The sequence below is a fragment of the Bubalus kerabau genome, chromosome 19, assembly GCF_029407905.1.
Source record: "Bubalus kerabau isolate K-KA32 ecotype Philippines breed swamp buffalo chromosome 19, PCC_UOA_SB_1v2, whole genome shotgun sequence".
Lineage (NCBI taxonomy): Eukaryota > Metazoa > Chordata > Mammalia > Artiodactyla > Bovidae > Bubalus > Bubalus kerabau.
This window is the reverse complement of record NC_073642.1, coordinates 43,641,255-43,669,251: the sequence shown is the minus strand read 5'-3', so window position 1 is coordinate 43,669,251 and position 27,997 is coordinate 43,641,255. Positions and strand designations below refer to the sequence as shown.

Sequence of the window (27,997 nt, the reverse complement as noted above, 5' to 3'; positions counted from 1 at the left end):
CTTAAACTTAGATCTTTAATCCAATTTGAGTTTATGTTTGTGTATGGTGTTAGAAAGTGTTCTAGTTTCATTCTTCTACAGGTGGTTGACCAGTTTCCCCAGCACCACTTGTTAAAGAGATTGCCTTTTCTCCATTGTATATTCTTTCCCCCTTTGTCAAAGATAAGGTGTCCATAGGTGTGTGGATTTATCTCTGGGTCTTCTATTTTGTTCCATTGATCTCTATTTCTGTCTTTGTTCCAGTACCATGTTGTCTTAATGACTGCAGCTTTGTAGTATAGTCTGAAGTCAGGCAGGTTGATTCTTCCAGTTCCTTTCTTCTTTCTCAAGACTCCTTTAGCTATTCAAGGTTTTTTTTGTAATTCCATACACATTGTGAAATTATGTGTTCTAGTTCTGTGAAAAATACCATTGGTAACCTGATAAGGATTCCACTGAATCTATAGATTGCTTTGGGTAGTATACTCATTTTTACTATATTGATTCTTCTGATCCATGAACATGGTATATTTCTCCATCTATTTGTGTCATCTTTGATTTCTTTCATCAGTGTTTTATAGTTTTTCATATATAGGTCTTTTGTTTCTTTAGGTAGATTTATTCCTAAGTATTTTTTTTTTGTCACAATGGTGGGTGGGATTGTTTCCTTAATTTCTCTTTCTGTTTTCTCATTGTTAGTGTATAGGAATGTAAGGGATTTCTGTATATTAATTTTATATCCTGCAACTTTACTATATTCATTGATTAGCTCTAGCAATTTTCTGATGGTGTCTTTAGGGTTTTCTATGTAGAGGATCATGTCATCTGCAAGCAGTGAGAGTTTTACTTCTTCTTTTCCAATGTGGATTCCTTTTATTTCTTTTTCTTCTCTGAGTGTTGTGGCTAAAATTTCCAAAACTATGTTGAATAGTGGTGTTCAGAGTGGGCACCCTTGTCTTGTTCCTGACTTTAGGGGAAATGCTTTCAATTTTTCACCATTAAGGATAATGTTTGTTGTGGGTTTATCATATATGGCTTTTATTATGTTGAGGTATGTTTCTTCTATGCCTGCTTTCTGGAGAATTTTTATCATAAATGGGTGTTGAATTTTGTCAAAGTCTTTCTCTGCATCTATTGAGATAATCGTATGGTTTTTATCTTTCAATTTGTTACTGTGGTGTATCACATTGATTGATATGTGAAATTTGAAGAATCCTTGCATCCCTGGGATAAAGCCCACTTGGTTATGATGTATGATCTTTTTAATATGCTGTTGGATTCTGTTTGCTAGAATTTTGTTGAGGATTTTTGCATCTATGTTCATCAGTGACATTGGTCTGTTTTCTTTTTTGGTGGCATTTTTTTCTGGTTTTGGTATTAGGGTGATGGTGGTCTCATAGAATGAATTTGGGAGTTTACCTTCCTCTGCAAGTTTCTGGAAGAGTTTGAGTAGGATAGGTGTTAGTGCGTCTCTAAATTTTTTGTAGAATTTGCCTGTGAAGCCATCTGGTCCTGGGCTTTTGTTTGCTGGAAGATTTTTTTTTTATTACAGTTTGGATTTCCATGCTTGTGATGAGTCTGTTAAGATCTTCTATTGCATCCTGGTTCAGTTTGGGAAGGTTATACTTTTTTAAGAATCCGTCCATTTTTTCCAAGTTGTCCATTTCATTGGCATGTAGTTGCTGATAGTAGTCTCTTATGATCCTTTGTATTTCTGTGTTCTCTGTTGTGATTTCTTCATTTTCCTTTCTAATTTTGTTGATTTGATTCTTCTCCCTTTTTTTCCTGATGAATCTGGCTAATGGTTTGTCTATTTTATTTATCTTCTCAAAGAACCAGCTTTTAGTTTTGTTGACTTTTGCTATAGTCTCCTTTGTTTCTTTTTCATTTATTTCTGCCCTAATTTTTATGATTTTTTTTCCTTCTACTCACCCTGGGGTTCTTCATTTCTTCTTTTTCTAGTTGCTTTAGGTGCAAAGTTGGGTTATTTATTTGATTTTTCTCTTGTTTCTTGAGGTAAGCTTGTATTGCTATGAACCTTTCACTTAGCACTGCTTTTACTGAATCCCATAGGTTTTGGGTTGTCGTGTTTTCATTTTCACTTGTTTCTATGCACATTTTGATTTCCTTTGATGTCTTCCATGATTTGATGGTTATTCAGAAGCGTGTTGTTTAGCCTCCATATGTTTGTATTTTTAATATTTTTTCCTATAGTTGACATCTAATAATACCACATTGTGATCAGAAAAGATGCTTGAAATGATTTCAATTTTTTTTAATTTAATGATACCAATTAGATATATACTAACCTGCCTGAAGTTATCTCACAGCTCACTTATGCTATCTTTTTGGCTTTTTTCCTGTTTCAATTCTGACAGTTTCTATTGTTATGTTTTCCGATTTATAAATTGTTGCTTGTGCAATGTCTAATTGGTTGCTAATACTATCCAATGTATTTTTCATCTCAGTTACTATAGTTTTCATCTGTAGAAGTTTGATTTTAGACAGATATTTTCAATGCCTCTAGTTAATAAGCTCAATATATTTTCTAGTTCCTTGAACATATGGAATGCAAGTAGAATAACTTTTAATGTTCTTTATTAACTCTATTATTTGTCATTTCTGTATCTGCTTCTATTGATTGAATTTTTCTCCTCATTATCAAATATATTTTACTTTTTCTTTGTATGCTGGTAGCTTTTTAAAAAGAATTTATTTATTTTTAATTGAAGGATAATTGCTTTACAATATTGGTTTGATTTCTGCCATACATCAACATGAAATAGCCATAGGAATAAACATGTATGCTGGTAGCTTTTCACTGGATGGCAGATACTGCAAATTCTACCTTACTGGATGCTGGATACTCAGATGCCAATAAGCGTTCTTGAGTGTTGTACTGAGATATATTTAAATTACTTTTAAAGAGTTTGATCTTTTCAGGTTTTGTTTTAAAGCTTTTTGGGCAAGACTTCCCAAGTGGCTCAGTGATAAAAAAAAAAACCCACCTGCCAATGCAGAAGACGCAGGCTTGATCACTGGGTCAGAAAGATCCCCTGGAGAAAATGGCATCCTACTCCAGTATTCTTACGGGGAAAGAGGAGCCTAGTAGGCTACACTCCATGGGGTCGCAAAGAGTAGGAAGAAACTGAGTGTGTGCATGTGCATACACATACACACACACACACACACACACACACACACACAGCATGTAGTCTAATTTGCATTACAAATGTAAAACTGTTCTTAGTACTCTGTCACAGGCCCTGTGAATGATAGGGGTTTCTACTGTGACTGATAGGAAAAGGAAGTATTCCTAGCTGTGTGTGAGCTTCAGGGATTGTTCCCTCTAGTTTTTTCAGGGGGTTCCCTCTCTGAAGACTTAAGAGGATCACTCTGATAGCTCTAGAGCCATCTCTCTGCGCAGCTCTCTCCTCTCTGTTATATGCCTGTAGCAATTGTAGCTGCCCTATCCTCATCGGACTCCCAGACCTGTCTTCTCAATCCAGGGAGAATGCTAGGCTCCGCAAGGATTTCTTCTTTGTACACAGAGACCTGGAAATTCTCTCTAGGCAGAAATTTGAGTAACCATAGTATCACTTCAATCATTTCACATCTCTTCACTGCCTGGTATTCAAGGTCTTGAAATTGTGGTTTCTGTCCAGTTTTTAAATTATTTCAGGTATAAAGGTACAGATCCTTTACTCTATCCTGGTGGAAGTGGAAGACTGCCTACTTCTTTTTAGAGGAAGAAGTCTATGGCTTCCATCAAGGAGTTATCAAGAATGAAGCACAAGCTGGAATCAAGATTGCCTGCAGAAATATCAATAACCTCAGATACGGAGATGACACCACTCTTATGGCAGAATTAAAATTAAAAGATGCTTTTAGAAGAACTAAAGTGCAAAGAAGAACTAAAGAGCCTCTTGATGAAAGTGAAAGAGGAGAGTGAAAAAGCTGGCCTAAAACTCAACATTCAGAAAACTAAGATCATTGCATCCGGTCTGATCAGTTCAGTTCAGTTTCTTAGTAATGTCCAACTCTTTGTGGCCCCATAAACTGCAGCATTCCAGGCCTTCCTGTCCATCACCAACTCCTGTAGTTTACTCAAACTTCTGTCCATTGAGCTGGTGATGCCATCCAACTATCTCATCCTCAGTCTCCCCTTCTCCTCCTGCCTTCAATCTTTCCCAGAATCAGGGTATTTTCCAATGAGTCAGTTCTTTGCATCAGGTGGCCAAAGTACTGGAGTTTCAGCTTCAACATCAGTCCTTCCAATGAATATTCAGGACTGATTTCCTTTAGGATGGAATGGTTGGATCTCCTTGGAGTCCAAGGAACTCTCAAGAGTCTTCTCCAACACCACAGTTCAAAAGCATCAGTTCTTTAGCGCTCAGCTTTCTTTATAGTACAACTCTCACATCCATACACCACTACTGGAAAAACCATAGCTTTGACTAGAGGGAGCTTTGTTGGCAAAGAAATGTCTCTGCTGTTTAGTATGCTGTCTAGGTTAGTCATAACTATTCTTCCAAGGAGCAAGTGTCTTTTAATTTCATGGCTGCAGTCACAATCTACAGTGATTTTGGAGCCCCCCAAAATAAAGTCTGTCACTGTTTCCATTGTTTCCCCATCTATTTGCCATGTAGTGATGGGACCAGATGCTATGATGTTAGTGTTCTGAATGTTGAGCTTTAAGCCAACATTTTTACTCTTCTCTTTCACTTTCATCAAGAGGTTCTTTAGTTCTTCTTCACTCTCTGCCATAAGGGTGGTGTCATCTGCATATCAAAGGTTATTGATATTTCTCCTGGCAATCTTGACTACAGCTTGTGCTTCATCCAGCCCAACATTTCTCATGATGTACTCTGCATATAAGTTAAATAAGCAGGGTGACAATATACAGCCTTGACATACTCCTTTCCTATTTGGAACCAGTCTATTGTTCCATGTCAAGTTCTAACTGTTGCTTCCTAACCTGCATATTGATTTCTCAAGAGGCAGGTCAGGTGGTCTGGTATTCCCATCAATTTAAGAATTTTCCACATTTGTTGTGGTCCACACAATCAAAGGCTTTGGCATAGTCAATAAAGCAGAAATAGATATTTTTCTGGAACACTCTTGCTTTTTAGATGATCCAACAGATATTTTCAATTTGATCTCTGGTTCCTCTGCATTTTATAAATCCAGCTCAAACATCTGAAGTTCACGGCTCATGTACTGTTGAAGCCTGGCTTGGAGAATTTTGAGCATTACATTGCTAGCGTGTGAGCTGAGTGCAATTGTGCAGTAGTTTGAGCATTCTTTGGCATTGCCTTTCTTTGGGATTGGAATGAAAATTGACCTTTTCCAGTCCTGTGGCCACTGCTGAGTTTTCCAAATTTGCTGGCATATTGAGTGCAGCACTTTCACAGCATTATCTTTAAGGATTTGAAATAACTCACCTGGAATTACATCACCTACACTAGCTTTGCTCGTACTGAAGCTTCCTAAGGCCCACTTGACTTCACATTCCAGAATGTTTGGCTCTAGGTTGGTGATCACACCATCGTGATTATCTGGGTCACGAAGATCTTTCTGTATAGTTCTTCTGTGTATTCTTGCCACCTCTTTTTAATATCTTCTGCTTCTGTTAGGTACATAAAAACTCTGTCCTTTATTGTGCCCATCTTTGCATGAAATGTTCCCTTGGTATCTCTAATTTTCTTGAAGTGATCTCTAGACTTTTCCATTCTATTGTTTTCCTCTATTTCTTTGCACTGATCACTGAGGAAGGCTTTCTTATCTCTCTCCTTGCTATTCTTTGGAACTCTCATTCAAATGGCTATATTTTTCCTTTTTTCCTTTGCCTTTCACTTGTCCTCTATCATAGCTATTTGTAAGGCCTCCTCAGACAGCCATTTGCCTTTTTGCATTTATTTTCCTTGGAGATGGTCTTGATCCCTGCCTCCTGTACAGTATCACAAACCTCTGTCCATAGTTCTTCAGGCATTCTGTCTATCAGATCTAATCCCTTTCATCTATTTCCATATAATCATAAGGGATTACCATATAATCATAAGGGATATGCCAGTCCAGGTTCAATGCATGAGACGGGGTACTCAGGGCTGGTACACTGGGATGACCCTGGTACACTGGATGATGGGATGGGGAGGGAGGTGGGGGGGGTGGTTCAAGATGGGGAACACATGTACACCCGTGGCTGATTCATGTCAATGTATAGCAAAAACCACTACAATATTGTAAAGTAATTAGCCTCCAATTAAAATAAATAAGTTTAAAAAATATAAAAAATTAAAAAAATTTTTTTAAAGGAAAAAAAAAATCATAAGGGATTTGATTTAGGTTATACCTGAATGGTCTAGTGGTTTTCCCTACTTTCTTCAGTTTAAATCTGAATTTGGCAATAAGTCCATGATTTGAGCCACAGTCAGCTCCCAGTCTTGTTTTTACTGACTATATAGAGCTTCTCCATCTTTGGCTGCAAAGAATCTAATCAATCTGATTTTGGTGTTGACCATCTGGTGATGTCCATGTGTAGAGTCTTCTCTTGTGTTGTTGGAAGAGGGTGTTTGCTATGACCAGTGCATTCTCTTGGCAAACTCTATTAGCCTTTGCCCTGCTTCATTCTGTACTCTTAGGCCAAATTCGCCTATTACTCCAGGTATTTCTTGACTTCCTACTTTTGCATTCCAGTCCCCTATAATGAAAAGGACATCTTTTTTGGGTATTGGTTCTAGAAGGTCTTGTAGTCTTCATAGAGCCATTCAATGTCAGCTTCTTCAGCATGTCTGGTCAGGGCACAGACTTGGATTACTGTCATACTGAATGGTTTGCCTTGGAAATGAATAGAGATCATTCTGTAGTTTTTGAGATTGCATCCAAGTACTGCATTTTGGAATTTTTTGTTGACTATGATGGCTACTCCATTTCTTCTAAGGGATTCTTGCTCACAGTAGTAGACATAATGGTCATCTGAGTTAAATTCACCCATTCCAGTCTATTTTAGTTTGCTGATTCCTAAAATGTCAATGTTCACTCTTGCCATCTCCTGTTTGACCACTTCCAATTTGCCTCAATTCATGGACCTAACATTCCAGGTTCCTATGCAATATTGCTCTTACAGCATCACTTCATGCCAAATAGATGGGAAAACAATGGAAACAGTGACAGATTTTATTTGGGGGGGGGCTCCCAAATCACTGCAGATGGTGACTGCAGCCATGAAATTAAAAGACACTTGCTCCTTGGAAGAATAGTTATGACTAACCTAGACAGCATACTAAACAGCAGAGACATTACTTTGCCAACAAAGGTCCCTCTAGTCAAAGCTATGGTTTTTCCAGTAGTCATGTATGGATGTGAGAGTTGGACTATAAAGAAAGCTGAGCACTGAAGAACTGATGCTTTTGAACTGTGGTGTTGGAGAAGACTCTTGAGAGTTCCTTGGACTGCAAGGAGATCTAACCAGTCCATCCTAAAGGAACTCAGTCCTGAATATTCATTGGAAGGACTGATGCTGAAGCTAAAACCCCAATACTCTGGCCACCTCATGCAAAGAACTGACTCATTAGAAAAGATCCTGATGCTGGAAAAGATTGAAGGCAGAGGAGAAGGGGAGACTGAGGATGAGATGGTTGGATGGCATCACCGACATGATGGACCTGAGTAAGCTCTGGGAGTTGGTGTTGTACAGGGAAACCTGGCATGCTGTAGTCCATGGGGTTGCAAAGAGTCAGACATGACTGAGTGACTGAACTGAAGGAGTTATCTTCCCCTTGCTAAAGATTATTCTGACTGGATTTGTAAATTATTATAGATTATTCTGAGTGGATTTATACTGATATGGATTTGAACTGTTTTCATGGATTGTCTCATATATTTTAATTTGTATCAGTGGTAGGAAGTGAAATTCAAACTGTTCAAATAATGAAAATCTTAGTCCTCTATAATAAATACATCACAAATTCAGAACAATATTTTGGGAAATGGGATACTCTAAGGTAATACAGGCAGATGGTTCTGTTGACCAAAATGTAAAGCCTTAATCATATAAAGAAGTCAAAGCAACAAAATTCAAGCTTCTTTAGTTCATAAAGAAAAAAAGAAGGAGATGGTAAATAAAAACATATGATTTAAATGAAAATTAGTATTACACTATAAAAAGTATATACGGAGATTAGTTTTATAGGTAACACAAAATAATCCAAAGTAAGTCTGTAAAAAGAGCTTGAATGTAGAAAGAACAAAGTAGAGTTGGTCAAATAATTATGTAATTTCAAATCCCAATGATAAGTGAGAAAGATGCTTTTGAGTTTTGTAAAACTCCCAGAATTTAATAAAAGATCTCTTGCTTTCTTCCAGTTCATAAGAGAGAGAGATTCATTATTTACCTAGTTAGGAGAATTAGAGAAGCTTACTTAATTGACATTTTTACTTTTATCTGAATTTTTCTGAATATTAAGGAAAGATTTTCCATATTTTGTCAGTATTAACTCTAAACTTGAAGCCAGTAATTACCTCAAGAGACCTAGCATTATTGTTCTTTGTATATTTGCATTAACTACACATTTTCTGGAGAAGGAAGATGTCTTGCTTACTTTTGAATCTCTAACACTGATTATTATTATCACTTAGAGAAAATTCATTTGTTTAACAAATACTACAGAGTACCTGTTAAGTCCTACACGCTATGTGGGGTTTTTAGGAATGTAAAGGTGAGGAGAAACTGAAATGTGGCTGTTTCCTTCAGACTAGTGGAGAAGATCAACAGTAATTAAATCATCACACAAATAGAAGTGACATGAAAAATGAGGAGGACTGGACAGACGCTTAGGTGACGTCTCTTATACAAGCTATTTCCAAAGTGACTGATTAAGAAAATTCTACAATACAGAGACAGAGTTAGAGCCTCTAATTCTAAGTGCCAGAAGCTAGCCTGCCCTTACAGAATGACTTCATTCAATACCTCATAGAGAATTTCCTTCAGAAATAACTTGAAGAAAAGAGAATACCATGGGGGAGTTCACATCATATCTTAGAACCTGGAAAAACTAACCCTACCTTCAAGAACAAAGGTTAAAAGCCATCTGCTTGGTGATCTCATGAAAGTGAAATACTCAAATAGGAACATCATACTCAAAGCCATTTTTTTTGAGAATATGAACACTAAGAATTAATATAGTAACTCTAGACCCAATGCCAGAATGAAAGAAAATTATGAAATAAAAGAGTGTGTTCATTCATTTAGCAAATTTCTATTAAAATCTACTATATGCGGGTATGTCCCAGATCCTGGAAATACAGCATTGAATGCTCCTGTGCACAGAAGAGGATGGCACAGGCGCAGGGACACAGGATGAAAAAGCAAACAGATCACTTAGAGGCTTCTGAGTCTCTTCAAAGGCAGCCTCCGCATGGGTGAAATACTTGTTTGCTCAACAAAGCAACCTGGACTCTTTACCCAACCAACAGAGATCAGAAGTCAGAAACAGCTCCAATATTTTGAGGTACATGGTATTCACTGCATTGTTGACATTAGTGCCGCTTGCTACTCTTCTCTCCCTTTCTTGAGGACTGTCAACTTGTTTAGCACAGAGGACCTTATTTGCTACCTCAGGATTCCAGAAAACCTACACGTCCAGCATCCAACCTACAGAAAAGGGGAGATTTGGTCCACCTGTAGTGTTTATCTACCTCTCTGTAGTAGCTTGAGCCTCTAAGAAGTAGCCAATATTTCAAAGCTGAAGCTTACCTATACCACAGAAGTAGGATAAAAATGTCCACAGCTAGTCTGCAGAGGTCCACTCCTGCATCCCTGATCATATGATTTCAAGTAAATCTCCAAAGAAACACAGTTCTGTCTCCTCCAAAGCAGCCTGAATGCTTCTAATGTTAGAGCTTCTCCAGGGGCAATTGCTTTTTATGTAAACTTTATTAGGGTCACTACTATGCTTAGATGTTTAAAACTATAGATAAAAAATAACCTCTTTTACAAAAAAGGAAGAAAGAAAAGAAAGAACTCTAACTAAATAGCTTCACAAGAGACAGGTCATTTTAAGAAAAGACATCCAATTATATAGAATCTGATTGCTGGTAACAACTTGGACGTCTTAAGAAATTTAGCAACTTCAGCACAAAACAATTGAAGTGAACTATTAATGATACAATCATCCCCTAGACTCAACGTAACTACAGTTGCAAAAAGAGTGAGAAGGCTTACTGATTCACTGTCCCTCCTGTTCCCAGTTCCCAATGACAAACATATCAGATAGCAAATATTAAGGCTTTGTTAAAATTAGAATTCATAGGAGAAGACTATTTTTCAGTGACAACATTTGATTCAGTGGCAATATTTGATTTTTCAATTTTGAATCTTGGACTCTCTGAAAACACAGAACTGATGATATAAATACACAAGAAAAAATTTCCATTGTATCTATATATGTATGTATGTGTGTATTTCACTTATGTAAGTCAAACATGAGAATTAGGCCTTGAACTAACAGACACTAACTTCAAGGTCCTTTGGGGAATGCAATCTTATCATCTATAAATCCTTTCCCTTAAGGATATGAAAGTTTTCTGGATAAGTGTGTATTCTATATTATAATAAAACAACTCTAGTTATATATTTTTCCTTCATCTAGCAATAGCCTGAGTTTACAGTCAATTTGGAAAATTCTTAAAAGCAGTCCACACCTCTACCTTGAGCACTGCATTAAAACTCTCAGAGGAAACTTACTAGTTCTCAGCAATGCATCTCTATTTGAAGGAGCTCTAAGAAGGAACGATGGGGACTGTTTTACACATGGACAGTGTGAATTACTATCATGGAAAGAAAAGGCAAGTGGCATACTTTACTTCATTGCCTTGTCTGTAGAGCATACACACGACTCTATAAGCTCTGAGAGTGGTAAGCCGTCTCCTAGCAAAATCTTCATGGTGTATTGTATAATTAGCAATGTTGTTGGTGAAGGAATGATTGAAAGAATTAATGGCTTAGTTTGGTAAAGTTAAGTGAAGTCTCCATATGATTTCTCTAAAAGACAATGAGACTAAAATTCATCTTACTAGTAGGCAAATGAATCTCTGTGTTATGATAAATGGAGTTTCTTTTAGAGGTTGGAGATAACTATTCCTTTAGTTAGCAAAACCACTGTTAAGAGGAACATATTTTCCAAGTCCTGAAAGAATGTTTTTCTGAGAAAAATGAGAGAGTATCATGATTTAAAAAAGAAACTATCACTCACAGATTCCTTTCCCATCTTCTTTTGCAGCCGTGTTTGCCACTGGACGGCTTGCATGACAATGGCTTCCCACCTTCTTTCAAGATTTACAATGATCAGCTGCATGGGCTGGTGGTCTGCGTTCAGGTTGCAGGTCTCCCGGTCATCCAGAAGATGTTGGCATAAACGCAGGATGGAGGCCACTCCGCGACGTCGCTGCTTGATTTCACGACAGAGGGACTGCAATGCAAAGAGGGACCAATCCATGAGCATTTACAGGACAGAGTTCCCTTAAACATACAACATCCTCTTCCATCATAATTTTAAATTGTAGGGATATGCTCAACCATGAATAAATGGGACAAGAAGGCCTCTGGAGTTACTTTTGGATTGCATATCTTCTACTCAAGTGATTTTTGCTTCATCTCATTCTTCTCCTCCTCTCCCCCGCTTTTTACACTTATTTCTACATCTAAAATGTTGGGTCCGTCTTTGATACCTAGGTGATTAACTTAATGAAATAAATCATTTAGGTCATATGAATGCCCAACAGATTGCCATGCTTTGTTTCAAGGTCATAGAAAACACAAAAGACAGAAAAGTCCTCCCAAATAAATGGGATATTTCCAAATTTTCTCCTAGATTCTCTGCAGCTAAAAGTTTACTTTTCTACTAACTGGAAATAAGTTAAATAAGATTGCAAAAAAACTGATATATAACAGCTATTATTTGAAAAAATATGGTAAGCAACATTTCTCTTCCAAAACTTGATTAACAAAGCAATAATGTTTTGAAAACAGAAATTAGGATACAGGATGATTATTGCATTATTTGTTAGTTGCTGTGTTTCTCTTAATAGACATTCACGCTATTTAAGAAGGATATGCATGCATCAAAATAACATTTTGCCCCCAGAAGCATTTGTATTGCTGCAGTGACCCTAAGCTGAATGATTCAAGCAAAATAGTGGGCCAACATGTCTTAAAATATTGTATCTTTTCTTTGCCTACGGATAGTGTATAAGTGATATTCTAATTCAAAGCCTTCAGGAGAAATGATTATATCCACAAACATCACTGAATTACTAATCTCCCTCTACTGCTACAATTGGACTGTTCTAACAGTTAACAGATTGCTTATTAATCAACAAGGGTAAACAAGACAATGCAATTTAATTTAGTGCTAGAGTTTTAATGCCTGAAAGTATTTGTGCTTAAAATGTTAATCTAGATAAGGCTTCATTAGAAGAAGTCTTAAAATGATTAAGTGCGGTTCACTGAAATGTGCAGAGTGGTAGTAGATCAGCAGGTGGACATTTCATACAGATGTTCCATTTATTGATATAATACATGCTATAGCCATTTAAACGACCCTAACTCAGTAATAGCTGGAATTCTATTATTTCTGTAATGAGAGAACCCTGTACCTTTAATATTTCTGAATTTTAAATAAGGAGAATGACAAATTCCCACACCTCTATTTATAGCAAAATATGACCAGGAATTTTATTATCCAATTTATACCAGTACAGCATTTTCAGTTATGTTTCTTGAACTTAGCCTTATTTATTTTCCTAGGGTTCATTACTATTTTCCTTATATAACTCCTGATAGAACCACCAGGTCTGACAAATTTCTTTACTGACACTATTCATTAGTTCAATGCTGAATGGAGGGAAACTCCTACACAATCAAAGATAAAACTTAAAGAGTCTACCAAAGCAACAGGCATTGTTTCCATCTCCTCCTCCAATTCTGCTGACTTTCTCTTTTACATGCTTTCTCTCTTTCCCTCTATTTCACTCTCTCTCACACACACACACATACCCTTCAATGTACTCTCTTGCTCTAGAACAACTGTTGAGCAAGTCAAACTATTAAGTCCACTTAATACCTGTCAATTTTTCACCCAAAGTGCAACGCTTCAAGATGACATAATAATATAACCACTGGGATTGATTCAGAAGAGTTTTATGAATATATATAGAGAAGATTTTACTTTTTGTTTGTGCTTGTCATTAATTTGTTAAAAAAGCGGGGGTTGGAGGCTAGAAAATCAAGAGATGTTCCATGCTGCCAAACTGGATCTTGCAAAATTCTCTTTTAAGTTGCCTAAAATAATAACTGCATTTCTACAGCCAAAAAAGAGTCCTGATGTTTCTTAGCTGAATGGGAATTTGCCAGGGATGGCAGTAAAGGTATGTGTGGCGTTAGCACAGCCGCATTAGGTGATATTTACAAAGCAGCCCAAACAGGCTTTATTCATCTCACAGGTGTTTTCAAAGTTCTGAAACAGGACATGTGAGGTGGCTAGGGGATATTTTCATAAAGCTGATTAGCCGTAACTTTTAATATGAATCTAGAATGTATCCAGTATTAAGTATCCAGATGATCCTCACTCCACATCTGAACCCCAGTCAGTTGATGGGTTTTAAACCATGTGTTAGGTGTTCTTAAAAATTGTTGACACTCAATATCAGATTTTTATGTCTCCATAATTCTGCAAATTTAAAAATTTAACTATCCAAAGAACTCAGTGTATATTCTAGATTAATAATTTATCCTGTATGCACACTACTTTAAAGAGGAGAGAGTAACACTGAGAATTTACAAGGAAACTTATTTTTCAGTAATTTTTTACATCTAATAGATATAATTGATAAAATTACATTCTTTCACATAAATGTGTTTCCATGTCAACCATTAAAATATACATATTTATTTATAATCACAAACATATACTAAATAAAATCAGTGATTTGCTGGCAACGTTTCTTAGAATCAGTAGAGTTCACATTATTTCTATGATAAATGATGTATAGAGAAATGTTAAATATAACTACATAGGAACAAAATGATTATTATAATTATTTTTGGCTTACATTTTTAGAGAAAAGCACTTTAAAACAGAAACCCAAGCTAAGCAATCTAAGTAAGTCTCAGAAACAAGATGAACTCATCCCTGCCTCCAGACCTCCTAAAATGTTTACTGTACCTTGCATCTGCTAGGCACTATTTCAGGCATGGAGGCATCAAAAAAGAGCAAGTTCCCACTCTCAAGAACCGAAAGTCTACTGGAAATGGACTACACAAATAAGTATGGTCCCAAGAATGATACAGAGAGGTAAGTGCTAAAAGAAGTTTGTGCCGGTTGCTACCAGAGGAGCCATGAAATGAGGGAGACAATGTGAGCCAGATTGTCCAAGTCGGGTAGCTGAGGTTACAAGGACAGAAGGTCCAGTAGCAAGTAGTCTGGGACACTGAGAGTACCAGGCATGTTGGAGAAAAGAGAGAATGGAGCCCCTGGAAAAGGAAGTAAAGAATGGAAAAATCTGGAAGGTTTTGTTATACATACACATGTATCTATTATTTTCCAAACTTTCTCCCATTTAGGTTGTTACATAATATTGAGCAAAGTTCCCTGTGTTATATAGTAAGCCCATGTTGGTTATCCATTCTAAATATCACAGTGTGTACATGTCAGTCCCAAACTCCTTAGCTATCTCTTCCTCCCACCCTTCTTTCCTAGTAACCGTAAGTTTGTTTTCTAAGTCTGTAAGTCTTTTTGCTGTACACCTGGAACTAACACAATACTGTTAATCAACTATAATCCAATATAAAAAAATAAATTCTGGAGAAGATATGGAGAAAAGGGAACCCTCCAACATTGTTGGTGGGAATGTAAACTAGTGCAGGAACTGTGGAAAACAGTGTGGAGGTTCACCAAAAAACTAAAAATAGAATTAACATATGATCCAAAAATACCACTCCTGGGCATATATGCAGACAAACTCTAATTGAAAAGGGTACATGCATCCCTAGGTTCATGCATGCATGCATGCTAAGTAACTTCAGTCGTGTCCAACTCTTTGCAATCCTATGGAGGGTAGCTCTCCAGTCTCCTGTTGATGGGATTCTCCAGGCAAGAATATGGGAGTGGGTTGCCATTCCCTTCCCTAGGGGATCTTCCTGATCCAGGGATTGAACTCACATCTCCTGTTCTCCTGCATTGTAAGTGGATTCTTTACCACTGAGCCACCAGAGAAGCCCTAGGTTCTGCTCATAATAGCCAAGACATGGAAACAATCTAAATGTCCATTGACAGATGAATGGACAAAATGATGTGGTACATATCTACAGTGGAATATCATTCAGTCATAAAAAATAATGAAATAATGCCCTTTGCAGTAACATGGATGCAACCAGAGATTATCATACTAAGTGACGTAAGTATACTATTCACTTATAGAAAAGTGAAATATTTATTTCACCAATATGTGGAATCTAAAATATGACATAAATGAACCTATCTATGAAACAGACTCACAGACATAGGGAACAGATGGTGGCTGCCAAGGGGAGTGGGTAGGGGAGGGATGGAGGGGGAGGTTATGGTTAGCAGATTTAAGTTATTATACATGGAATGGATAAACAACAAAGTTATACTACATAGCACAGAGAACTATATTCAGTATCCTATGTTAAACCATAATGGAAAATAATATTTTTAAAAGATGTGTGTGTGTGTATATATATATATATATATATATACACACACACACATATATATAACTGAATCACTTTGCTATACAGCAGATTAATGCAATATTGTAAATCAACTATACTTAAACTAAAATTTACCATTTTAATTTACAAAAAGAAAAATTTGGAAGATTTTTCATTAACGCCAGTTTTGAAGCATTGTCCTTGATATCCAATGAGATCATGTTGGTTCCTAAGCATAATCATATTGCCTTCTCAGAAAAGTAGAGAGGGAAGAAGTGGGAAAGAGAATATAAAGAAGGAGAATAATCAACATGTCTAAGAGAAAAAGATTCCAAACGCCTTTATATTTAGTTATCATTATTATTTGGTAATCTTTAGTCCTTTTTTTCCTAAAGAGCTACCTTTGTTAGTATGGAGGTCATTGTCTTAGTATCACTTCAGAATCGGATTGTTGGAATATAGTTTGGTGTGATACTTTTAAGTCTCTAATGACCTACTTTATTTGCTTATTTTACATTTCTACTCAGTTTCTTCATGTTACTTTAAAAGTCGATTTGCTATAAAAGTTGAGAAGTCCATAAGCAAAAATCAAAATTCCTAAGTTGTTTTTTCCTTTACAGTTCACCAACCCTTTAAACATATCTTCTTGGACATGTTACAAGAGAGCTGTCAACAGATTGAAGGTATTTGTTTTACACTTATAAACTTGCAATATGATTTTCAATCCACTAATGGTGATACAAAGCAGTGTTTTGGTTTATCTGGGGGTTTTCTCCTCTCCTGACCTGTTCTATGGTTTCTTTGATAGCTGAAACTACTCATATTATGGAGCCAAATGTGATGTTGGTGTAGTTTTATTAATTGAAATAATAAATCAATTACTTTTTTAATTGTTATTTAATGGCTAAAAAAATTAATGAATCAATCAATGAATATATCTTTTCAGCCAGTGATAACTTTATATTATTCATATTTTCTTGATACTCTCCAGATTTTTAATATAATTAAGAATGCTGATTGTTTGAATACTATATTTTGGGATTTTATACCTTTTGGTTATTTTTGTCAAGCAAGTAATTTACCATCTAATGACTAACATGTTTGGCATTGCGCTAAATTAAATAGAAGCTTTGTTCTGAGAGAGTTTACATAGTAATCAAAACCTTGATGACTGTTTGGCAGGTACAAGGCATCCCATAATGTTAATGCCTATAGCCAACGTGTGAGATGAATGTATAGCAGATGGGAAAAATGAGAGGCTATGATTGTACCTCTATGATTCTCCAAAAGATGCTTTTGGCTTGTTGGTTTGGAATCATCATTTGGAGGCAAGTTGGGAAAGATCACATGAATGATACTTCTTGTAGAAATAAACATTTATTAGGTGTCATTTGTCAAACACCATACTTTTCATCACAGGATTGGTACTGGTGGATAAGAGGCCAATAATATGATGTGGTACCTGATCTTAAGGGCTTGTAAACTGGCTGTAAAGAGAAGACTCTTGGCTACTCACAATAAGAGATATTAATGCAGCACAAAGGTTTTTGATAAGACCTAACCCATCAAGTTATTGTAGGTTTTTAAATGAGGTAAGTGAGGTAAATGTACCTCGTGAACAGTGAGGCTGTGACCCAAAAGTAACATGGAGTTGATATACATACAAAATTATGGGCACTGGCTTTGAAGATGAGAAAGATCATTACCAGCTAAAGTAGATAAATGCTAGGGTTCTCCTCTTAGCAGTATTTTCTTAGTTATTTTTCACTAATCTCCAATACTAATGGCAAATCTTTTGTATATTTCTGTATGCTATGCATTTTCTTAGGTATTTCATATATATCAACTCATTTAATTCTCAAAATAGCACTCTGAGATCACATGAATGATACTGGCTTTTGAAGAGGGTCTGAGACATACATTACTGTCATCTACCTATTTTATAAATGAGATGATGGAGACACGAAGAGGTTAAGTATGTGACCAGTGATGACAGTTAATAAGTAGCAAAGGATTTTAACCCACGCAATCTAAATCAAGAGCCAATCCATGAAACTAAGTCACACTGCCTTTCATAAGAGAGCTGAAGAAGCTTGCAAAATTTTGACATTTTCAGATCATCTCTGCCCCTGAGTCCTAATTAGAAGTGGTTGCAGCCATAAACTTACTGTCAATGATAGGACCAACAACTTGGTTCATATACCTGTCAGGGGTTTATCTTATACCCATTCCTAATCCTGCAAATACAGTAAGAATCAGTAAACTACATAATTCTTAAGCCCAGGGAAGTTAAGATAGCAGAGGTGGAAAAATACGAATTAATTCATTGAACAAATATTTAATAAACACATATTATAATGGGCACTGTTCTCAGTGGTTGAGACACATCAGTGAACAAAACATTCTGCCCTCAAGAACCTCATATTTTAGCAGACAGTGGGAGCTAATCTCTTTTCTGAGAAAGATGTAAATTATATAAATAATAAAGAAGAGATTTAACAAAAGTGAGAAACATTCATTAAGCGAATGATTAGCAAAATTTCCAGCAAGGGGTCCGGAGATATTTTGGTCCTGACAGCTCCATTCTTGAGACAATTATGTGCTTAACTATACCTACTGTATAATGTATGCTGCAAATAAGAATTTCCAACCTAGAATTGTAAAGGAGTAATTCTTCAAAACAGAAAAAAAAAAAAAATTAAAACACCCCAAGTGAGGTATGAATGATGACTTGAATATTTAAATAAAATATGGACAAAAGACATCTTCATATTTTAACTGATTTCGAACTTAAAAGACATCAGCCAACACAGGAACTCAGCTCAGTTGCAAACTCTGGGACTTGATCTATATTGAAGCTAAATATTCTATAAGCATGCAGTGAAGTGCAAAAAATAGCAATTGAAAAATGACATGATTAAATGGCACGACATGCAATCATTTGCTCTCAATTATATCAATGTATCTTCTTCATTTCTAGGAGTCAGGCAGAAATATTGTTTTTTAAATGCCTCTATTAAATTGGTCACCAATAATAAAATAGATGAGAGTCCTAATAAGCTCATTTACATACCATACATCATACACTACAGAACTATTCTCTCCAAACAGTTTTACTCATAGATTTGTCTCCTGGTTGTCATGCGTCTTTGCTACATTAGCAGATTTTAAAAGCATAATACTGCCTTCAGGACCATTTGTAGAAAAACATTTGTGAAACTTTCCTAGTTAACCCTTGGCTGGGTCCTTATTGCTAATTATGGGAAAGGTATTGATATAATATCTTGGCTGTCACATTTTATTATGATGACAGTAGAAGCAGAATCTAGGTCTGACATTTTGGAAATACCATCTAATTGCAAGTCAGAAACAGAGAATGACAGTTTTAAGTAGATTATAACTTCTTGCAAAATAACAAACTGGTTTATTTAATGTAAAAGCTAGATTTTAAAAATAGCATTAAAGCCCCCTGAATTGATTCACCAAGCACACAGCTCTCTATCAGCTTCTTGAAGAGGGTCTGGGACGTGTGCCAATATAGTTTTAAAATTGTACATGACAGTGTAAGTCTAGATTCTAACGCTAAATGATTTCTTTTAGCCATTTAAAATCAAAGTATTTTCAGTGAACACTTTCATTTATAAGAAAAACCATCTCTCCTCTGTTCATCTAGGCTTCAGATAAGTGAAAGGCCATCTTTACCGCCTTGGCCTAATTAGCCTGACCTTTGACCTAGAAAAAGACCTTGTTCTTGTAATCTAGAATCCTCACCAATCAAGATGAATCATTAAGGGCCACAATGACTATTACTACTAAAAATTCTTAGACACCCTTTGATGAATGGTGTCATCGAAGGAAAAACCATTCTTTTAACATACTCATATTTATGTTTTAATGTTTATACCTTCATCTGTTTAAAAAATATTAATTCTATTTGGAAAGGAGTATTTCTATTCCTCTTAGCTACTTTTTAACTGTGGACCAAACTTCGTAAGCATTCTAACAAAGAAGACTCTGTGTTATTTCATGAAAGCTGTTGCTAGCCCTGTGTGGCATTCTTTAATTTCTTTGTGACTTACCCTACACTATGTTAAGTACTTTTAAATATGTTTGTTTTTAAGAATCAAGCTCAGTAGTCATGTGCTTAGTTCATATTCACATGTAATTAGTAATATATTGTATACTTACTTTTCTAAATTAACAATACTATTAAAATTCCAGACATATAGCACAATATGAAGATTAAGTTACTCTAAAGAAAACTGTGATTGCTTGTGTCATTACTAAAATGCTGGTATCTATTACAGAGTCCCTCTGGAATAAAGAATGCACTTTTGGCAATAATCTCCTAAAAACATGTCCATTATTGTTAAGATGCTAAACTAGTTTGCAATTATAGAAAGGTAACTTTTAGCAATAAGAGGGAAGGGGTGCTGGATATAAATGCAACTTAGCCATTATACTATAAATACCTTTTCTGAAAATCCTACAGTCACTCTTTTCATAAGTAGATAAGGCATTAATTGCCATTTATTTTTACATTATTATATTTTGAAATCGTTTTACAATGCCCACTGTGCTTTTTATCTCTTACTGATTCCATGGGAAGTATTTTAAAATAATTCTGCAGAACAGAAGGTGATTTTCTTCTCTGGGTTATTTATGGATCCCAGCTATCTGAACTCATCTGTGAGTTCAGGTGAAAGAAGAATTATCATAAAAAACCACACCTAGAGAATGAAGTACCATTCAGAAGGAAAGCCAGAGAACACAGGAGCAAAGATGACACATATGGAATTCCCAGGGATAATGTGGAACATAGAGAAGACAGATCATTGGACTAATTAATTTCACAAATCAGTCAACTCTGCTGTGTGATACTTTTCTAATGTTCTTACCCATACACAGTTGACTATTCCTCATCCATCTTCTCCACCAAATCCTATTTTTTTCAGACTTATCTCTGGCTAACCTATTTGTATTTCCTATGAAGCCACTCCTGGAACTCATCACAAAGCTCAGTGTTACTTGAAGTATAACAGCTAGGAACTGGTATTTCAGGGAAGTATTACTGCTATTCAAGAATCCTACAGATGGGAAGTAAATGAATTCAAGAACTCGAGGGACCCAACAAGAGTGCAGGAAGAAAGTTAGGCTATGGGGAATAACACCACTAAAAAAGTGGAAAATGATACTGGGGACTAAAGTCAACATTAGAAAGACCTTTCTGTTTTTTCATTTATACCTTCCTGACCTGGAAGAGGCTGAGATATAGCCAGCTCTATAAACTTCATATTTCTGATTTTATTTTCATAGCACCTAAAATAAATAGGACGCTTTCCTGTGGGCTTGGACCATTGGGAATTTGCTTCTTAGCTCTTTTCTTTGCGTTTGTGGAGGAAGCCCAGGGCAACTCGACTCCTTTTTCACTGGCTTTCAGTATTCCCAGATGTGCAGTAATACTAACCACACTCTCAGGGTCGTTTAGAAGTTTAACTAATATATAATGGCAAAACACTCTTCAACTGTTATATGAAGTAGTAGAGAGATGCTGACTAAATATTAGCCAACTGGTAAATTGCTATAATGATTACTTAGCTCAAAGCAATATTCTACAACCTTATGGGAAGGAAATGTAATAAGAACTTCATTCTTTAAACACTCCCATGGCTCAAACAAAGCAGAGGTCCAGGAGAAATTTTTGAGAGCAGTTTCTTGAACAAAGCTAATTTTCCTTTTAGAAGAATATGTTTTCTTTTTCTGAGAAAAGACACCACATCCTTCTCCTGCTTGCTCCCCCAAACAAGATTAAATACACTGGGGGATAGTTTTCTCATTAATCTCCTTCATCTGTCAGCAACGTAGAACACAAGTGATCTAAGCATAAATGTGTTTTCGTGGAAGGTTTGAGAGGCAACTTGGATTGAGGGGGGAAAGAAACAACTTACAGTCTTCTCATAGAATAACTACTTATGTGATCTTGAGTAAATGATAGAACCCTTGCTGCTGCTGCTGCTGCTAAGTCGCTTCAGTCGTGTCCGACTCTGTGCGACCCCATAGATGGCAGCCCACCAGGCCCCGCCGTCCCTGGGATTCTCCAGGCAAGAACACTGGAGTGGGTTGCCATTTCCTCCTCCAATGCATGAAAGTGAAAAGTGAAAGTGAAGTCGCTCAGTCGTGTCCGACTCTTAGCAACCCCATGGACTGCAGCCTATGTGCCCTCAATACCCCATCTCTAAAATGCAATGATCCTTTAGTTTTTACCATCTTCTAGTATCTGATTATTATATAACTTTGTTCTGAGACAAGAAAAATTTCATATGGTAGTCCTTTAAAAAATAATAAAACATTTAATATCTCAATTCAGTTGCAAGAGGACTCTCATCTTTGCTGATGAACTTTTAGGGATGATAGAATATTAGTTTCATTTAGTCTGTTATCATTCTTACTCATTTTCCCCTTCACTGGCCTGCACTGTGGGCAATGGCTTTAATTGGACAAGTGGGTTGTTACAATCATTTGCACAAATCATCCTTACTTGGTCTCAAGATTCTCCTCATGTCTCGGTCATGTTCTAACATCTTCAAAGTCTAACTCCAAATATTTTCATAGTGAGAACCACATGCCTAAGCCAAGTACACAAGGATGTAAATTTAACTTCCAGTGTTGCTTTTGTAAAACTGTGAAGTCTGTTATACCAGAGTTTATATTATAGACAGTTAGGATGACATAGTTGAATGGATCCATTGGTTCTCTTGCTGGTAGTCTTGGCTGATAGGTAAAGAAGTGAATTTGTTTTCAAACATCTCTCCAGACTCTAGAGGACATTTCTCCTGTCATGACTGAGCAGCAACAAAGAGGGGCATTTTTTTAGAAAATGAGGAGAGCATAGGACAATAGGAGCTCCTCCTATTATCCTGTGCCGGAGAAGGCAATTGCACCCCACTCCAGTACTCTTGCCTGGAAAATCCCATGGATGGAGGAGCCTGGTGGGCTGCAGTCCATGGGGTTGCTAAGAGTCGGACACGACTGAGTGACTTCACTTTCACTTTTCACTTTTGATGCATTGGAGAAGGAAATGGCAACCCACTCCAGTGCTCTTTGCCTGGAGAATCCCAGGGACGGGGGAGCCTGGTGGGCTGCCGTCTATGGGGTCGCACAGAGTCGGACACGACTGAAGTGACTTAGCAGCATTATCCTGTGCTTCTCAAATGAGCTTCTAACATCAGCCCTCTCTACTTGGTTTTACTTACCTTGATGACATTAAACTTAAAAAGAGAGAAAAATATCCTTGGGGAAGAAAATATTATATTTAATCAACAATTTGGAGTGTCAGGAAAGTTAAAAGAGATGTTAGGCCATCTTTTTGCCAGATAGGAATAATGATTTATGCCTCCACTCTATCTTAGAGAGGTTTGGGGAGGATTAATGAGTTAATGTGTGTAAGGCTCCTTAAGCTCCTCATATGGGGGTGAAACACAAACACAAGGGAAAAAATGATAGCAAACTCCTTACTGAGTTGAACTCCTGAGAGTAAAGCCCCTGGAAAGGAGAAGATGTTGCAGGTCAAGATGGTTAGTCTCTGAGTTCCGATGCCAGAAGAGCCTTGGTTTGTTGTCATACTTATTTGTAATACTGTTTAAAACAGTACTTCATAGGATTAGTGTTTCTACATTTCCTGCCAATCACAATGTTCGTTGTGATGATCATTTTTAATTTCTATTTGTCGAATGAGATGGGTTTACTCTGTCTATTTTACAGAGGAAAAATTAAGATGTGAAAATTACAAAGGCATCATTGATGACTCATAAAATCATCCACTTGGTATTATCGGACTATGGCCTGGATTAGGATTTAGGAGATAAGGGCTGCCATCTGGCTCTGGTTGTGTGGTCTTGGGTGAATGATTTAATTTATCAGAGACTTGGTTTTCTCCTCTTGGGAAAAAGGAGGTTGAGCTAGCCAAATGACCTCAAATACCATCTTGTGATGAAATTCTACAATCTGCTAAGTACTTCTTTAGTATCTAGCAACCCTAAAGCAATGTCTGTGTTACTGTGAAGGGTATGCAAAAAAAACAAAAACTTCAAGATACTTCCTACTCCTGGATGGACCTAGCAATTATCATACTAAGTGAAGAAAGCCAGACAGAGAAAGACAAATATCATATGATATCACTTATATGTAGAATCTATAAAAATGAGCTTATTTACTAAACAGAAATAGACTCACAGACAGAAAACAATCTTATAGCTACCAAAGGGGGAGGTATAAATTAGGAGTTTGGGATTAACAGATACAGACTACTATATATAAAATAGATAACCAATGAGAATTCACTGTATGGCCCAGGGAATGATACTCAGTATTTCATAATAAACTATAAGAGAAATTATCTACCTACAACTGAATCCCTTTGTTGTATACCTGAAACTAGAAGAGCATTGTAAATCAGCTATACTTCAATAAAAAATGTTTTAAAAGTTCCTACTCTTAACAAGTTTATAAACTTAAAACAACAATGAAATATCATCATAAACCTATTAGAATACCCCAAATTTGGAACACACAACACCAAATGCTGATGAGGTTATGGAGAAACAAGAGCTCTCATTCATTGCTGGTATGAGTGCAAAATGGTACCAACACTTTGGGAGACATTCTGGGAGTTTCTTACAAAACTTATTACCATATGATTACCATATGATTACACTCTTACCATATGATCCAGCAATCACACTCCTTGGTAGTTACCCAAAGGAGTTGAAAAGTTTTATTCCCACAATAAACTGCACATGGATGTTTATAACAGCTTTATTTATAATTACAGAAATTTGGAAACAACCAAGATGTACTTTAGTAGATGAATTAATTAATAAACTGTGGTACCTCCAGACAATAGAATCTTATTCAGTGCCAAAAATAAATGACTTATTAAGCCATGAAAAGATATGGAGAAATTTTTAATGTATATCATTAAGTGATAGACACCAATCTGAAAGGGCTACATACTATGATAGAACTATACGATATTTTGGAAAAGGCAAAAGTATGAGGAATGGAAAGACCAAGGGTTTCCTGAGGTTGGGGTGGGGAATGGGGGATGAGGAATGAATAGGCAGAATACAGAGGATTTTTAAGGCAGAGAAATTACTCAGGATGTTGATGGACATGTCATTATACATTTGTCCAGACCCACAGAATGTACAGCGTAACTGTAACATAAACTCTTGACTCTAGGTTAATGATGTGTCAATGTAGGCTCACCAGTATATACAGAACAGGACATCAAAAAGGAGGGAACTAAACAAAGCTTCCCTGGTGGCCCAGTTGGTAAAGAATCTGCCTATGATGCAGGAGACCTGGGTTCAATCCCTGGGTCAGGAAGATCCCCTGGAGAAGGAAATGGCAACCCATTCCAGTATTCTTCTTTGGTATATCCCATGGACAGAGGATCCTGGTGGGCTACAGCCTATGGGGTCTCCAAGAGCTGGACACGACTTAGCGACTAAACCACCAAAGTGAAAGCGAGTGTCTGACTCTTTACGACCCCATGGACTATACAGTCCATGGAATTCTCCAGGCCAGAAAACTGGAGTGGGTAGCCTTTCCCTTCTCCAGGGATCTTTCCAATCCAGAGATCAAACCTGGGTCTCCCACATTGCAGGCGGATTCTTTACCAGCTGAGCCACAAGGGAAACTACCAAACATATAAAGAAACAATGATAATCAAATAGTAAGAAAACTTTCCTGATCTAAAGCAGAATTTAACTTTTCAAAATCAAGTAGGACTCAGCAAGCTCTCAGAAGAAGAAATGAAGAGATTAACACTTTATCACATACAAGTGAAAAACAAAGTTACTATGTGGCCACAAAAATTAGACTTCACCTTTACCACCACAAATGCCAAAAGAATCATTAGCAGTTTTGATGGCAAAAGATTACACAACCCATAACAAAATTTTTAATTCAGCCAAGCTATTGTTTGTATGTGAGGTCAAGAAAAATATATCTCCAGACATGCAATGGTTTGGGGAATATACCAAGAATGCACTTTTTCTATAAAAATTATTAGAAGACAATCTAATAATCAGCACTCAGAATAATTTTTTTCAATAAAAAACTATGGTATAAAAAAATGAAGGTTGAACAATAAAAAAATTTGTGTAAAGAATTAATTCTGAAATATTTTTCATATTCTTATAAAATAAATGCAAATGCCAAAAGAAATTACTGAAAGTATGAGAAAGAATATAGTTATATTAATAATACTAGCTGCACCAGTACTTTACTGATATATTTCTTTCTACTTTTAAATCAACAAAACATGTTACCTGTGCCAGCATCCTGACTAAATTCATAACTAGGAAGATGTTTACCTTTACATTTTATGCAGTATCTCTATTCAAATTATAAAGACACTATAATATTAGAAAGAAAATGGGTATGAAGGGACAACGCCCATGGTGACAAAGGTAACAACATTGCAACTTGGGTTCAAAAGATGCTTTTGTCCTTCTAAGGTGGCATTTCCAATGACACAAACATGAATCCTGGTACATAAAGTTAATTATATACCAGTAATTTTATGCCAAAGCCAAAACATTGTTTAGAGGAATTAAATGGCACCTGCAATTGAATAAATTTAATGATGGAAAAAAGATGGCTAGTGCAGAATCACAGAATGCTACAGCTGAAGAGAATTTTTTTTCATTCAAGAGCCCAAATTTACAAATAAAGAATATTAGGCAAGGAGAAGAGAAATTAGTTGTTGAGATTACACAGTTGAAAATCCTAGATCGTAATACTGCCAACTAACAGAACCTAGTGAGGATATTCAATGAATACCATTGATTAATTAAATTATAAAAGAATGATATGGAAAAATTATAGAAAGATGGTTGACAATTCAACATGAACATTGGGGAAAAAAAAAGAAGTTTTGTTTGTTTCCTTAAATGAAAATCTAATTGTGTATGTGGGGGTATGTATATACCTGTAGACCAATGATCTGTGAGAAATATGATGAAGCTATAAAGGGGTGTTTACAAAAGAGTCAGGGAGACAGAAAGTAGAGAAGAAAATGCCCTCCAAGAATCACTACCTTGCACAAAATCTGTAAATTAGCCCAATGTGGAGACCCATGTTTGATAATCTGGGATCGAGTTTTCTGCACCCTAGAAAAGCTGTCCAGTCCATAGGTCAGAGCGCAAACTTAGGAGGTCTGCTGACTACCTCCTTTTTTTTCCTAGTCTTGAAAGGAAAACAACTTTCTTGTGACCTTCCTTACCTACATAGTAATAGGTAAATTATGCAACTAATAGATAATTCAGTTCCTAACGATCATACAACTCATTCTGAAGTAATTGAAACCCATGGAAAGGTCTCCATTTACTATTTACCACTTATGTTATCTACTGTAGATATTATATACTGTTTTAAAATAAATGCCTTTTAAGAAGGACAAGTTTATGCTATAGTAATTATAATGTTGATAGCTAATATGTATTGAGTTCCCATCAGGCAGGCTCTATTTTAAAGAACTTTCATATATATTATATCATTTAATACTCATAGCCATTCTATGAGGTTAGATGTTATTACTATGCCTATTTTATAGATAAGAATCCTGGGGCTTTAAGAAAAATCATGGATTAGAAATAGGTAGAAACAGGATAAACTCAAGCATCTTGAACCCACACATTTAGGCTTCTACACTGCAGTGGATCAAATTCACTGCTTCAATCTTATCTACATGAAGGGCAATTCTACAATTGTGTACTCCCAGTTTCTTCCTAATTTGAGTTTATTAACAATTAAAATAATATTTAAGTAATGTTAAGGCTGTATATTGTCACCTTGCTTATTTAACTTAGATGCAGAGTACATCATGAGAAATGCTGGGCTGGAGGAAGCACAGGCTGGAATCAAGATTGCTGGGAGAAATATCAGTAACTTCAGATATGCAGATGACACCACCCTTATGACAGAAAGTGAAGAAGAACTAAAGAGCCTTTTGATGAAAATGAAAGAGGAGAGTGAAAAAGTTGGCTTAAAGCTCAACATTGAGAAAACTAAGATCATGGCATCTGGTCCCATCACTTCATGGCAAATAGATGCGGAAACAGTGGAAACAGTGGCTGACTTTATTTTGGGGGGCTCCAAAATCACTGCAGATGGTGACTGCAGCCATGGAATTAAAAGATGTTTATTCCTTGGAAGGCGAGTTACAACCAACCTAGACAACATATTGGAGAAGGCAATGGCAACACACTCCAGTACTCT

General features: G+C 36.3%; 1 protein-coding gene across 4 annotated transcripts in view; it reads right to left on the bottom strand.

The window, feature by feature from the left end:
* The window catches only part of AKAP6 (A-kinase anchoring protein 6), a 657,364-nt gene that overhangs the window by 104,631 nt on the left and 524,736 nt on the right, over positions 1-27,997 (bottom strand). For all 4 annotated transcript variants that reach the window (XM_055555598.1, XM_055555599.1, XM_055555600.1 and 1 more), the window contains one exon: positions 11,232-11,447. In XM_055555598.1, the coding sequence (XP_055411573.1) occupies positions 11,232-11,447 (216 nt within the window). The remainder of the gene's footprint in view (positions 1-11,231; positions 11,448-27,997) is intronic.